We start from the raw sequence: 13,316 nt of genomic DNA, 5'->3' as shown, positions 1-13,316 counted from the left end.
GTGAGTACCTCCTTTGTGCTTTATGTACGCCAGAGCAGTTGTATTGTCCAGACGTAACATGATTTGACAATCTGTCTTGTTCTTGGCAAAGGTCTGCAGAGCTAGAAAAGAAGCAAGGAGTTCTAGATAATTGATATGGTTGGTGCTTTCCTGTGCAGTCCATCTCCCCCTGTTTTGCCAAGCTGGCAATGAGCTCCCCAACCATGAGTTGAGGCATCCGACATTATCGTCAGTTGAGGATGTGACAGGACCAGTGGTTTGCAATTCCAGTGTCTGAGGCGGTGTTTCCACCACTGCAACTCGTGAAGACTTTCTTCCGACAGAGAGACCAGACTCGGGTAAGAGGGATCTACGCGGACAGACTGAATTAAATCCGCCTGTAAGACCCTTAGAAAAATTGGTACTGGTACAACATCTTCGGCTGTAGCATTCATTTTTCCAATGAGACTCGCCAGGGCCTCTGCTGATTGCACGTAATTTTGGGCCATCTGGGTGCAGTTCTCCACTAGGGTGTCTGTAAGAAAGTCCCTCACTGACTACTGACCGCGCAATAGTTGGTAGGGCGCCCTCAGTAGTTTGCTCATTCTCGCACCGTACATTCCGTTCTAAAGTCAGGTTTACCAAGCTCATATCCAATCAAAATACCTCCAAATCTACCCTTACCGTGCGTTACTGACAATTGTGAGTACAGACATATGTTCTTTAGTGTTTATAGTATAAGATCATACAGTGATTCTTGTGTTATTATGTAAAATAGAGGAGTTTCGAGTACGAAGCTTAGCCTTAATCAGGGACAATTGTTGCAACGTTACGTACAATCATGTTGTCGTCTAATGGGCACATGTACGTGCATTCCAGTCAATTTATTAGTATTTATTTCTGTTTATTCCCCAGTCACCACGGGGTCCTGTTCCATATATTTCCAAGACTTCATCACTGGTTTCAGCTCCACCATTCCGTTCACAAAGCACAGTTTCCCCAAGATTGCTACGGTATCCTAGCCAATTGCAAGTCACTACCCCCGTTTCTAATTACCTGGGTATACTAAACAGACAGTTTCTTCATTAAACCATCCTGCTCATCAGTTTAATCGCTGCCATAGAGTTATTGTGTTACCCTTCGAGCCACGCCTCCCTTTCCAAGTGAACCTTGTCACTTCTTCACAGTGTCGATTTTTGGCCTCGGGAGACTCAGTGTCATTTGACGAGAATCTACGACATGACCCAGAAATTTTATCCGTGTGGTAGGATGGAGATGCAATTTCTCCGAATTTATGATCAGGCCAAGGTTCTTGAATATGTCAAGAATGTAGGTCAAATGCTTTTTGCATTCTGCCCCGGTATGTGAGATCAGTAGTAGATCGTCGAGATGAATTACCGCTTTCATCGATGTGTGCCTGAAATGGGACACCAATGGTTTCATGAAAAGTCGTGGTGCTGATTTCAGCCCGAAGGGAACTACCTGGAACTGGAAGAGTTTGCGTTCCCACTTGAAACGAAGAAACTTCCGGTGTGGGGCATATATTCGAATCACGAAGTAAGTATCTTTCAGATCGACTGTAACCATGAAATTTCCCTGTTGCACCAGACTTTTCACATGTTGGATTGTCTCCATCTTGAAGTGTTCTGAGCGGATATACTTGTTGAGGCTCTTGAGATTGAACACTGGCCGGAAACCCCCCGTGGCCTTCTGTACTACAAAAACTGTTGAGATGAATTGATTTGGAATGTCCTGTACCCTTACTGGATCTCTTTGGTGCATATTTGATGTTGTAGGTCGCTCATTTTGAATTGAGCAGGCACTTTGTGCTGTACTGGGTCTCGTGAGAATTCGATTCTGTAACCAACCACGCTCTGCAAAATCCATGGGTCGTTTGTCAGTTTCTCCCATTCTGTGATCTGGTTTTGGATATTCCCTGCTTAACAAAGCCCAAAGCTCGATACAGAATCGAAGTCATCTGCCTTCAGACCTAGTTTTTTTGGAAAGCCTTCTGTGACTTCTTATCTCCACGAAAAGAATCTTTCTTCTCGGGCATCTGCATGCGGGACCGATCACGGTCACTGGTATGGAAATCACGGGGGTATGGCTGATACCTATTGGGGTGGTACTGTGTCCTATACTTGCGACTGCTTTTTTCTCTACCGGATATATATTGATTCCGTCTTGTGGCCTAGGCCCTATGCTTTAGGTTTAGGGCAGATGAACCGGATTTGGCCAAGTTCTTCATCTTTTGAGTGGCCTTGTGAATCTTCTCTTCTTCATCCACTTTTTGGGTCCACTCTTCACCATACAAGCAAGACATCGAAGGCTGAACATCTCGGAGATAACCTTCTTTGAGAAAAGGCTGAGCTCAGCGCATCCGATAGAGAGACAGGCGGTGGATCACTGACCCTGACAAACGTTCTGCTGGAGTCAAAAGGGATTTTAACTCCTCATTTCGCAGCTTCTGATACCCCTCTATGGCCTTAATAAGAGGAATGTCCGCTTTGAGGCAGTCTTCCTGTATGGACCACAAAGCTTTCTCAATCATGCCTTTAAACATTTCAGTTTGGGTAGGCTGCATGACAGTCAAGACCTCCATTTGCTCGGGTGAGAACCCCGCTGTAGCTTCATCTAGTGGGGGTCTGGAGATCGAACCACTTTGCCCTGATCCAGTATGTGATGCCTCTGCCTGATCACGGCCCCGTGAATGGAGGCGTGCAATTGGCCTTATGTCAAGATGCCGATCAATAGGGAAGCGCGAAAGATGATCATCAGGGTCGTCCCGGTCCCGCGTGAGGAAGCGTGACGCGGGTCGTGACAGCGCAAATTCATCTGCCGACCCGTCCGACATGGTCCATGCACGTGTGGTTGGTGAGACACAGAACCCTTGCTAAAACAAGGCTATAAATGGCTGCAAGGACTGAGTTTGGAACACAAAGCCTCAAGAAAGGCTGAGAATAAGTCAAAGGATAATAACACACCAAAAGGGCATACGAATAACAAGTATAAATCAATGAAATATGCCAATTTCTCGCACGAAAAAATTTACTCATACGAAGCGCCCGTTGCAGTAAGCAGAAGATGTCAGACATGTCAGAGGTCACTTAGTGTGGCGGGAAGAGCTTTTTCATCTAAAGACTGGCGAGGACGCCCTGGCAGGCAGCAGAACGCAAGTTGATTCGAAACCGAAGGAGGCAGAGTATAATTAGCGTCTCTGCTACATGTCCATAATGCATAGCTGAGCTAAATAAGAGACCCTGAGAAATGCAAGGACCGCGAACGAGTGAAACTAGGGGGCGAATTCCAAGATTTGTGGGTTCGCAACAATATCATATACATATCAATTGTAACCTCTTAAATTACACAAGGAACGCAAGTGTGAACACACTGACAAAAAACTTGGCCCGTGGAAACAGCTCTCTCCAGAACTTGAACTGTTTATTCGCTACCCTTAATGATGGCAGCCCATTCCAAGTCCCAAGTCAGCGGTTCGCTACAATGGATAGAGAAAATAGAAGTACACCTTATGTAGCAATACATGTACATAAACCTTAGTCAAATCCATTATGATGAAATAAAGAAACGGTTGACTACACATCCCTATGAATAAGTTTACCCTTACTATGTGCCCCCATAAACTGTCTTACTGTGTAAATGCCAAATGACCACGTGACTTATGATATAAGTACATGTACATGTAAATCCGAGCAGTAGGGTAATACATGAACCCAGTAATAACGGCCCTTCATAATTTACTAGCGTTACAACGTCCCATTATTTCTCCCAAATTAACCCCTTTTTCTCCAGATGACCCTTTAGCTTATTCTAATATCCCTTTATGACACATAATACGGGAGGATTCCTTTGTCTTACCAACTGTTGCATTCCTGGGGGTTTACTTAATCGAGAGGAAAGATGTCGCTCATGTACGTAGCGGATCATCGAGTGGAAGAAGCGAACGGTGCATTTCACTAATCACCCGAAAGAGGGCGCTATAACAGTTTTACGCCGCTACATAACCGGCCCCAAATGAGCTTAATAACAATTAACTCATTTTTAACAACAATAAAGCGGCGTAACTACTTCCAAACGTGGTTACATCATAAGAATACACCTTAGACTAAACGGTAACTGCTTACTAATTACTGATTTGACTACGTGCATCATGTCTTTAATGTAATGGCTTTCTTGGTCACGTGCCCCACACTCTTTACTTAAGTGGGCTCAGTCTCCTACACTTTGCTCCAAGAAGCAAAGCTTGGAAATTGGCCTCCGATAGAACTTAGATCCAACTCTGACTTCAACTTGTCTTGTCATGCCATGCTTATCTGGGTACGTGTTGACCACTCTCCCCAAGGGCCAATGACCACGCGGAGCACTGTCATCCGCCACAAGCACCAAATCGTTGACTTCAAAGTTCCTTTCGGGTTTGGTCCATTTCTGCCTCTGTTGGAGAAGTGGCAGATACTCTCTAACCCATCTTCTCCAGAACTGGTCTGCAATGTATTGGGCTTGTCTCCATCTTCCTCTGCTGTAGTTGTACTCTTTGCAGAATACGTCAGGTGGTAGGCTTGGGTTTCGTCTCATCAGGAGCAGGTGGCTCGGTGTTAGCGGTTCGTCATCCTTTGGATCCATACTTAACTGCGTGAGGGGTCGTGCGTTAAGGATTGCGTCAACCTCTGTCATGATGGTGATCAAGCTCTCGTTGATGACCATCTGCTGTTGCAAGAGACCTTCCAAGATCTTTCTGACTGAGCGTATGATTCTTTCCCAAACCCCGCCCATGTGGCTAGCTCCTGGGGGGTTGAAGTGCCGTTCGATACCCCGCTGGACAAGGAAATTGTTGACCCTTCTCTTATTCACCGCAGCCAGACCGTCTTGAAGCTCCTTATGGCCCCCTTTGAAGTTTGTCCCGTTGTCGCTGTACATGTGTTCAGGAGGTCCTCGACGATTTATGAACCGGCGGAAGGCTTGGATGAATGAATCCATCTCAAGTGAAAAGGCCACCTCCAAATGAACTGCCCTGCTGGACATACACGTGAAAATGCAGCCATATCTTTTCAGCTGGCTTCGTCCTTGCTTCACCAAGAATGGACCAAAGTAATCAACCCCGGTACTGCTGAAAGGTGGTTTGTCTGGCGTCACTCTTGCTTCTGGTAGGTTGGCCATGAACTGTTGGCCTCGTCTCGCATTCCGCTTCTTGCAGTGTATGCAACTCCCAATCACATGTCGTACAGAAGCGCAACCCTTGATTATCCAATACTTCTGCCTGAGAGCTGTCCATGTCATTCCCGATCCACTGTGTCCAATCCCTGAGGTGGTAGTGAACTATCAAGAGCTTGGTGATGTGATGGTCACCAGGAAGGATTAGAGGGTGTTTCTGCTCATCAGACAGTGATGACCTTTCCAACCTACCGCCCACACGAAGTAGGCCGTCACATAGAATGGGATTTGTTCTTTCAAGGCCCTTGGATGAATTCCGAGCCCTCTTCTTATCTCCTGCGTCTGGCTGGAACTCGCTCGGGAACGACTGCCTCTGCACGAACTTAATTATGCGCCTTTCAGCTGTGTCCAACTCTTGGGCAGTCGGGGGACCCATCTCCTTGAATGTTGGCTTCTCTCTAACACGAGAGGCAAGGTACGCCATGAACCGTAGCATCCACACAACTGCCTGCTTCAGGCGGGACCACGAGGAATAGTGTGACAACAGATCCTGTGTGGGACTCGAAGAGACAGCTGCATACACTTGTGACTTCTTAAACTCTGGGTCACTCTGCAAATCTTCCTTGGGAACTGTCCCTCCACCGGAGACAAATGGTTTGTCAGGCCAACTGCTCCTTTCTTCAACCAAAAACTCTGGTCCTGTAAGCCAACGTGACAGGTTCTTTACATGCACTCCTCTGGAACCATCATCTGCAGGGTTCCTGCTCGAGTCAATATGTCTCCACTGGGACACCTCACTCAGTTCATGTATCTTGGCAACCCGGTTGGCAACGAAAGTGCGGAATCTTCTGCTCTCATTACTGATGTACTGCAAAACTGAGGTTGAGTCCGTCCAGTAGGTTACATCCCATAACGACAGTCTCAGCTCTTCCTTTATGACCTGAACCAATTTCACTGCCCGCACGGCCGCAGACAACTCGAGCCTGGGAATCGTTATCTTCTTAAGAGGGCAGAGCCTGGTCTTGCCCATAACAAAGGCACAGTGGATGTTGCCTTCAAGGCTGACACTTCTCAAATAGGCACATGCCGCGTAGGCTCTCTCTGATGCGTCACAGAATGTGTGAAGTTCAATGTTGGCTTCCTTGAACTCGGGAGGCTTAAAACATCTGGCAACCTTTATAGCTGTCAACTCTGGAAGCTCAAGGATCCAGTTCTTCCAATGCTGTAATTCTTCGTCACCGACCCTCTCATCCCAACCTTTGCCATGAGCACAAAGGTCCTGTAGTAGCAGCTTTGCCTTGAGGATGAAGGGAGCTACAAAGCCCAAAGGATCATAGAGGGAACTTGTCGCTGAGAGAATCCCTCTCCTTGTCAACTGCGTATCCTTAATAGATACTTTGAAACCAAACTCATCTGCGTCAATGTCCCACAGAACTCCAAGAGTTCTCTCACTGGGTAGGCGGTCTAGGTCTAGGTCGACGACTGATGCAGCTCTTTCCATAGCTGGAACACTTGACAGCACTTTCCTGTCGTTGCTTACCCATTTGGTAAGCCTGAAGCCGCCTCTTTTCAACATGTCACACAACTGGGGAACCAGCCTCATCCCGTCCATAGTTGTGGGAACCGATGTCAACAAATCATCGACGTAGAAGTTCTCGAGGACAGTCTTTGCCACATCTACATCGAAGTCGTGTTCGTTGTCTTGCACTGCTTTATGTAGTGCAAAACCTGCACAGCTGGTGAGGAGGTAGCTCCAAACAGGTGAACAAGCATCTTGTACTCCTTTGGGGTTCTTGACATGTCTCCGTCCTCCCACCACAGAAACCGCAGTACATCAGTATCTCGTGGTAACACCCTGACCTGATGGAACATTCCTTCCACATCGGCTACTAAGGCCACTCTCTCCTGGCGAAAACGCATTAACACTCCTACCAACTTGTTGGTGAAGTCAGGCCCCTGCAGGAGTTGGCTGTTCAGGGAGACACCTCGGCAAGTAGGAGCACAATCAAACACCACCTGGACCTTCTTCGGTTTCATGGGGTGAGTAACAGGATGGTGGGGAAGGTACCAGACTGCCCCAGTTTGGGCGTCCTTCTTAATTCCTTCGTCAACTTCCTTAGCGTGGCCCTTCCTGATGTACTCTTGAATAGTACACTTATAGCCTTCGTGTAGGCCTTCATCCTTCTCCAATCTCCTCTTCGGAGATTGGAGCCTCTTTTCGGCCAATTGCCGGTTGTTTGGCAAGGATGGTGGATACTGCCGCCAAGGTAAGCACATCTGATAGTGACCATCCTTTCGATCTTCTACTGACTCTCCAAACCTTTTGTCTTTGTCATCAAGGCCGAAATCCAACTTCCAGAAGCGCCTCACCTGGTCATGCAGCTCCTCATCGGCATGGACATGGTTAACTGCAAAGGTATGTCGTCCCTTGAATCTAGACACTGGTCCTAACAGAGATTAGTGCATTTCACTAATCACCCGAAAGAGGGCGCTATAACAGTTTTACGCCGCTACATCAATGGTTTTACAATTTGTGTTGACGCAATTCCAGTGCCATCCCGGCTCGAATTTTGGGCCTCGGAAAGAATTAATTTAGGGGCCTGCAACAGGTACAGCGTAGTGATCTCTATATTTCCAAGCTTTTCTAGTAAAATGAGCGATAATAATAATAAAATAATAAAGGAAGGCTAACTCTCCATTTTTGAATGTTGAGAGTAAAAAATGAAAGCAATAAATGAAATATCATGACAAATTAGTACCTTCCACTGTCGTGAATTATTTTCAAATTCATGACTGAACACACAACAATACATGAATTTCAACAGAAAACAGCTGTGCGAAAGAGTGCACTTACATCATTTTTAGACAACGGAAGGCACTCCAACGTTTCAAATTACAGCTATATTAATAAAGTGAAGCTAAAGCGAATTTTATTTAGACACAGTATTTCTGGAACGTTGTACTACTCTACAGTGTAAGAAACATATTCCTATTTGGCTAAATACATTGAAGAGTGCTCTTTTATACATACTCGTACCTATTCATTTTTTTTGACAACTGAGGTCGCTGTTGCTGTGATGTCATCCAGGGATTACGTAGTTGCATTGGTTTTTCTGTTCAAAATTTCAACCCCAAATTTACAGAGAAAAGGATTGATGCTTGCATATTGCCATTGTGACGGAAAGTGTATAGGACTAAAGCTAGTCTAATTTTATTAATGAGTTGCAGTGCACGTACCTGATTGGCTAGTGACTTGGTAACGTGTGCTGGCTAGGCATAGCGTAGCGCGCTGTGTGCACATGGTCGTGCTACTGCAGGGAGCATAGTTGGTTGCTTGTTGGACTTCGCAGAGTGAAGTTGGTGAGTTGGCACGGAGCTAAGGCATTGTCAGCGCTGTGCGAAGCGTTGCGTGGTGCTGATGCGTTGCAAGTACGTGATTGTATAGACTGTACGTGGCTGACTAGTGTGTGTAGCTGACGCGTTGCAAGTACAAAGCTGTGAGAGCTGTACGTTGCTGACGCTGGCTCGCATGCACGTTAGGTGAAGCTCGTACGAAGTTGTACAAGTTGTACGTTGCTGACGCGGTGTGCATTGTTGATGCAGTGCATGTAGTGTGCATGGTTTACACAGCGGTGTGCATTGTTTACACAGAGGTGCGTTGCTTATATGCAGTGGTGCATTGCTGACGCAGTGTGACTTTGTAGATGCGCTGTGTGTGGTTGATGCACAGTGAATGGCTGATGCGCATGGTGCATAGTTGATGCATTGGCGTATTGCTGCTGGGGCCCTACGCTAAATTAGTGCTCAATCCAATCACGTAAGTACACAGGCAACCAAACCAATCTCCCAATCACTTCACTGTACATTTCATTTGTTGATTTGTGTTGATTATTGTTGAATAAATTGAACGTCCTGTACCGACAGTTCTTCCGTCAAGGATTACTTTCTTTACAGGTTGATTGTGTAAATCAACAGAGACTAATTAACACTCGGTCACAATCGGCGGTATATTTCCTCCGAAACGGTCCCGCACCCTTTGCCTTGAGGTCGCTCTGTGTGGTCTCTCGTCTGGGGAAAAGCCTTGGGTTGGGAAGATCGACTCTGCCACTAATAGTGCTTGGTTTGATCCCATCAACTCAGGGTAGGCCCGGGGATGCCCGCCACAAATGGTGTCAGAAGTGGGATGATTGTGACTGATTAAGTTGATTTCTCTGTTAAGAAATTTTGAGTCAATTGTTGATTGCTCTGCTTTTGTTGTTAATTTTTCTTGTGGGTATTGGTGGTAGCCTGGTCGTCAGTATGAGCAAAGGCTTGCAGGGTCATGCGAGCACCTGAAGTGCTGAGGCCGAGGTGCAGCGACTGCGTTTGGAAGCCCAGTTTCTGCAGTGGGAAAATGACCTAATTTCGAAGAAGCTGGAGGCTGCCATGAAACTGCAGTCGGGTGTTTCCTCAAATATGGGAGGGAACGTTGGCACGCCAGCTGGGAGCGGGCGTGTGCTCCATCGGGTTGATTCAGATGTTGAGTTTCAGTTGCCTGGGGAGACGTCTGGGTATGTCTCTGGAGCAGCTGGGAAGGTGTCAGGCGCAGGTGGAACGCCTGAGTTGGCCCCAAAGATGGGGAGGGAGGTGAGCTTTATGGAAAGTACACTTCTGAAGGACCCAAGCCCAGGGATGAAACCCCAAGCAGGGTTGACGCCATTCGCCTTGGAGCGCGAGAGTCAAGTCATGGACGACCTGACGCTGTTCCAGTCAGGGCAAGGTGGCGTGGAAAAGGGTAAGTCGAGTACTAACCCATTTGCTTGTGATGGGGAGAAGACCACCCCTAAACAAGTGCACAATGATCTGCTAAGTTTCGCAACTCGACCCGTCGAGGCGAAGGACAGCAGTTCCGTTGAAGGAGTGGACAGCTCGTCAGTGGGTCCTTGGCCACTGAAACGAGAGGCACGTGTCCATGGTGACTCGGGTCAGAAGGGGAGTTTGGAGCGATTCAATCGCAGGCCAAACATAACTCCTGACCGGTATAGTGGGAAAGTGCTCTGGAAGGAGTACTTCCGCCATTTCGAGTCTTGTCGTGAGGTAAACCAGTGGAGCGAAGAGCAAGCTGCGAAGTGGTTGGCCGCAAGCTTGCAAGGTGACGCACTACGGTTGGTGGGTGATTCAGGCCAAAAGCACACTTACCGTGAGCTGGTGAAGTTGCTTCAGCGCAGGTTCGGGTCAGCTCGACAGAGCGAGAACTATCTGGTTGAGCTGAGGCACCGGCGTCAAAAGCCGAAGGAAAGCTTGTTGGGATTGGGGCAAGCAATCCATGAGTTAACGGTGCGAGCGTACCCTGAAATTCAGGAAGAGGCTAGAGAGAAGTTGGCAAAGAACCACTTTATTGATGCCGTTGACAGTCACTCAGTACGAGAGGGTATAAACAGGGCCCGTCCAAAAACTTTGGACGAAGCAGTCCAGGCTGCCCTAGAGACTGAGAATTTTGAAAAGGTCGAGCAACACAGATTGTTGGATCGGAAGCCCGCCAAGTTGGCGAGGGCTTTGAACTCTGACACAGAACAGAGGTTGGAGACTCTGGAGTTAAGTCTCAAGGAACAGGCCAAGACGTTGGGTTGTGTGGCCGAAATGATGAAGTCATTGTCAGGTCAGATCGCTGGTCAGGGACCAGGCAAGGGCTCGTCTTCTCCGAAGACAAGCAAGCCCGGGAGAGCCGAGCCTGGAACCCTCAAGTGTTTCAAGTGTAAGGAGAAAGGGCATTTCGCCCGGGAGTGCAAGAATGCTCCAAAACAGGGAAACAGCGATCAGCCCCCCCGTAGGACCCGCGGGAAGGCTGAGAGACCAAGAGGGTCCAAAAGAGAATTCGGTGACAATGACAGCAGAGGAGAAAAGGGGTCAAAGCAAGACGATGGGCAGAGAATAATTCCCCTGCCTCATTCAAGCCGCAATCCTCGTTATGGGTTGTTTGTTGAGGGGTTGGTGAGGTCGACCAAGTGTCGATTCTTAATCGACACAGGTTCGACTGATACTTTGATAAGTAGTGAAGTGTACCATAAAATCCCAAAAGAGAAGAGACCTGTCTTGGAGACAGTGAATGTCCAAGTCAAACAAGTTGACGGAAGCCAATTAGCTGTGCTGGGAAAGGCTTTGGTGGAGGTGCAAGTGGGTCGAACCACGCACCCAGTGAAAGCCGTCTTTGCCGAAATGAGGTATGATGGTATCCTGGGCATGGATTTTCTCGTGCCAACAGGTGGAAACATAGACTTCCAATTAAGGGAGTGGAGGCTCAACGGTGAGCGAATCAAGTGCATGAATGGTGCAGGCGAACCCTTCATTGGGCGTGTTGTGGTTTCCCAGACTACAGTAATTCCACCAGGTCATGAAGCTGTGGTCCCGGGCAAAATTGCTCGGAAGGGCACAGACTTGCTCGGGCCAGCCCTAGTTGAACCGGTTGAAGGTGGTGGTGACTTAGCCAAGAGAGGCTTGATGCTGGCCAGGTCTCTGGTTGAGACTGAAGGCGATGTTGTTCCGTTGCGGGTGTTTAATCCTGGAAAGGAGAAAAGAGTTGCCCGGGAGGGGACAACTGCGGGAGTAGTTTCCCAGGTTGAAGCTAGTTCAATTCATGAAGAATTCAACGTGGTGGCAAATGCGGACGAGGTGTTGCCCCCGTATTTGCAAGATCTATATGAGAGGGGTACAGCCAATGTGGAGGCAAAGTACCATAAGGATGTCCAGAAATGTCTGATCGACTTTCAAGATGTGTTGTCCAAGGGTGACCATGACATCGGTCACACAGACGTGGTCAAGCATCACATAGACACTAGTGATTCTAAACCGATAAAAGAGAGGGTGAGGCGTCATCCGTACCTGCATCAGCAGGAGATTCAGGAGCAAATACGCAACCTGGAGGAGAGGGGAGTAATTGAACCCTCAGATAGTCCATGGGCAGCAAATGTTGTCCTGGTGGACAAGAAGGACGGTACGAAGCGCTTTTGCGTTGACTACCGAAAGTTGAATTCGGTTACCATCAAGGATGCCTATCCCGTCCCGTGCATTGATGAAACATTCGATGCCTTGAGAGGGGCGAAGTTGTTCTGTATCCTCGATTTAGCATCGGGGTACTGGCAAGTCGCTCTTGACGAGGACGCCAGTCAAAAGTCAGCATTTGTTGTGAGAAATGGGCTGTGGCGGTGGAAATGCATGCCATTTGGGCTGTGCAATGCACCTGCCACTTTCGAGCGGCTCATGGAGAAGATCATGGCCGGCTTGCAGTGGGAGATCCTACTGATCTATTTAGATGACATTATCGTGTTTGGTCAGACGGTGCCGGAGACCTTAGCCCGTTTGCGGATAGTGTTTGAGCGGCTAAGACATGCCGGGCTCAAATTGAAGCCCAGCAAATGCCAGCTGTTTCAAAAGTCAGTGGCATACCTGGGGCACATTGTGTCCTCAGAAGGGGTTGCCACAGACCCAAGAAAGGTCGAAGCAGTGGCAAATTGGCCAACTCCGAGGTGTGTACGAGAAGTGAGAAGTTTTCTGGGTCTCGCCTCGTATTACCGGAGGTTTATACGGGGATTTGCAGAAATTGCAAGCCCACTCCATGCCTTGACGGAGAAGGCAAGGGACTTTGTGTGGACGGAGAGTTGTCAGGAGGCGTTTGACGAGCTGAAGAGCAGGCTTCAGGCCGCTCCAGTTCTGTCATACCCGATTCCTGAAGGCGACTTTATCCTGGACACTGATGCCAGTGGTGATGGCATTGGGGCAGTCTTGTCCCAGGTTCAAGGAGGTGACGAAAAGGTGCTTGCTTACGCGAGCCGGAAGCTCAGCAAACCTGAGCGAAACTATTGTGTCACCCGCAAAGAGTTGCTGGCTGTGGTGGTGTATTTGAAGTATTTCAAACAATACCTGTATGGCCGGAAGGTGACGGTCAGAACTGACCATGCTGCATTGCGGTGGGTACTTAATTTCAAGAACCCCGAGGGTCAGTTGGCGAGATGGTTGGAGGTTCTGTCTCAGTACGACTTGGTTGTAGAGCACAGAAGTGGCAAGAAGCATGGAAATGCTGACGGACTGTCAAGACGGCCATGTAAACAGTGCGGCCGTGAGGAAGAGGTCAGTGGAGTTGAGGCAACTGGTATGGTACCCAAGGGTCAGCCTCAGGGTAGTGAGTTCTTGGTTAG

The 13,316-nt window shown here is 48.1% G+C and overlaps 2 protein-coding genes across 2 annotated transcripts; both read right to left on the bottom strand.

Moving 5' to 3' along the window:
- Nucleotides 1-4,206: 4,206 nt before the first annotated feature.
- Nucleotides 4,207-4,971, bottom strand: LOC147800458 (uncharacterized). The gene has a single exon (XM_087144921.1). The coding sequence runs from the start codon at nt 4,969-4,971 to the stop codon at nt 4,207-4,209; it is 765 nt and encodes a 254-aa protein (XP_087001047.1).
- A 115-nt stretch (nt 4,972-5,086) lies between these two features.
- On the bottom strand, nt 5,087-6,757 carry LOC147800457 (uncharacterized). Its single transcript, XM_087144912.1, has one exon. It carries the CDS (start codon nt 6,755-6,757, stop codon nt 5,087-5,089), a length of 1,671 nt encoding a protein of 556 aa, XP_087001038.1.
- Between the last annotated feature and the right edge of the window lie 6,559 nt (nt 6,758-13,316).

This window comes from Acanthaster planci, linkage group LG01, assembly GCF_054643075.1.
Source record: "Acanthaster planci isolate LZ-2023a linkage group LG01, COTS_SCS, whole genome shotgun sequence".
In the NCBI taxonomy this organism is placed as follows: Eukaryota; Metazoa; Echinodermata; class Asteroidea; order Valvatida; family Acanthasteridae; genus Acanthaster; species Acanthaster planci.
The sequence above is the reverse complement of the archived record's forward strand: the minus strand, read 5'-3'. Positions and strand labels throughout refer to the sequence as shown.

What these genes read in the sequence shown, in the direction of transcription:
- LOC147800457 (XM_087144912.1), bottom strand. Translation starts at nt 6,757, where the DNA reads ATGGACGGGATGAGGCTGGTTCCCCAGTTGTGTGACATGTTGAAAAGA.
- LOC147800458 (XM_087144921.1), bottom strand. Translation starts at nt 4,971, where the DNA reads ATGGATTCATTCATCCAAGCCTTCCGCCGGTTCATAAATCGTCGAGGA.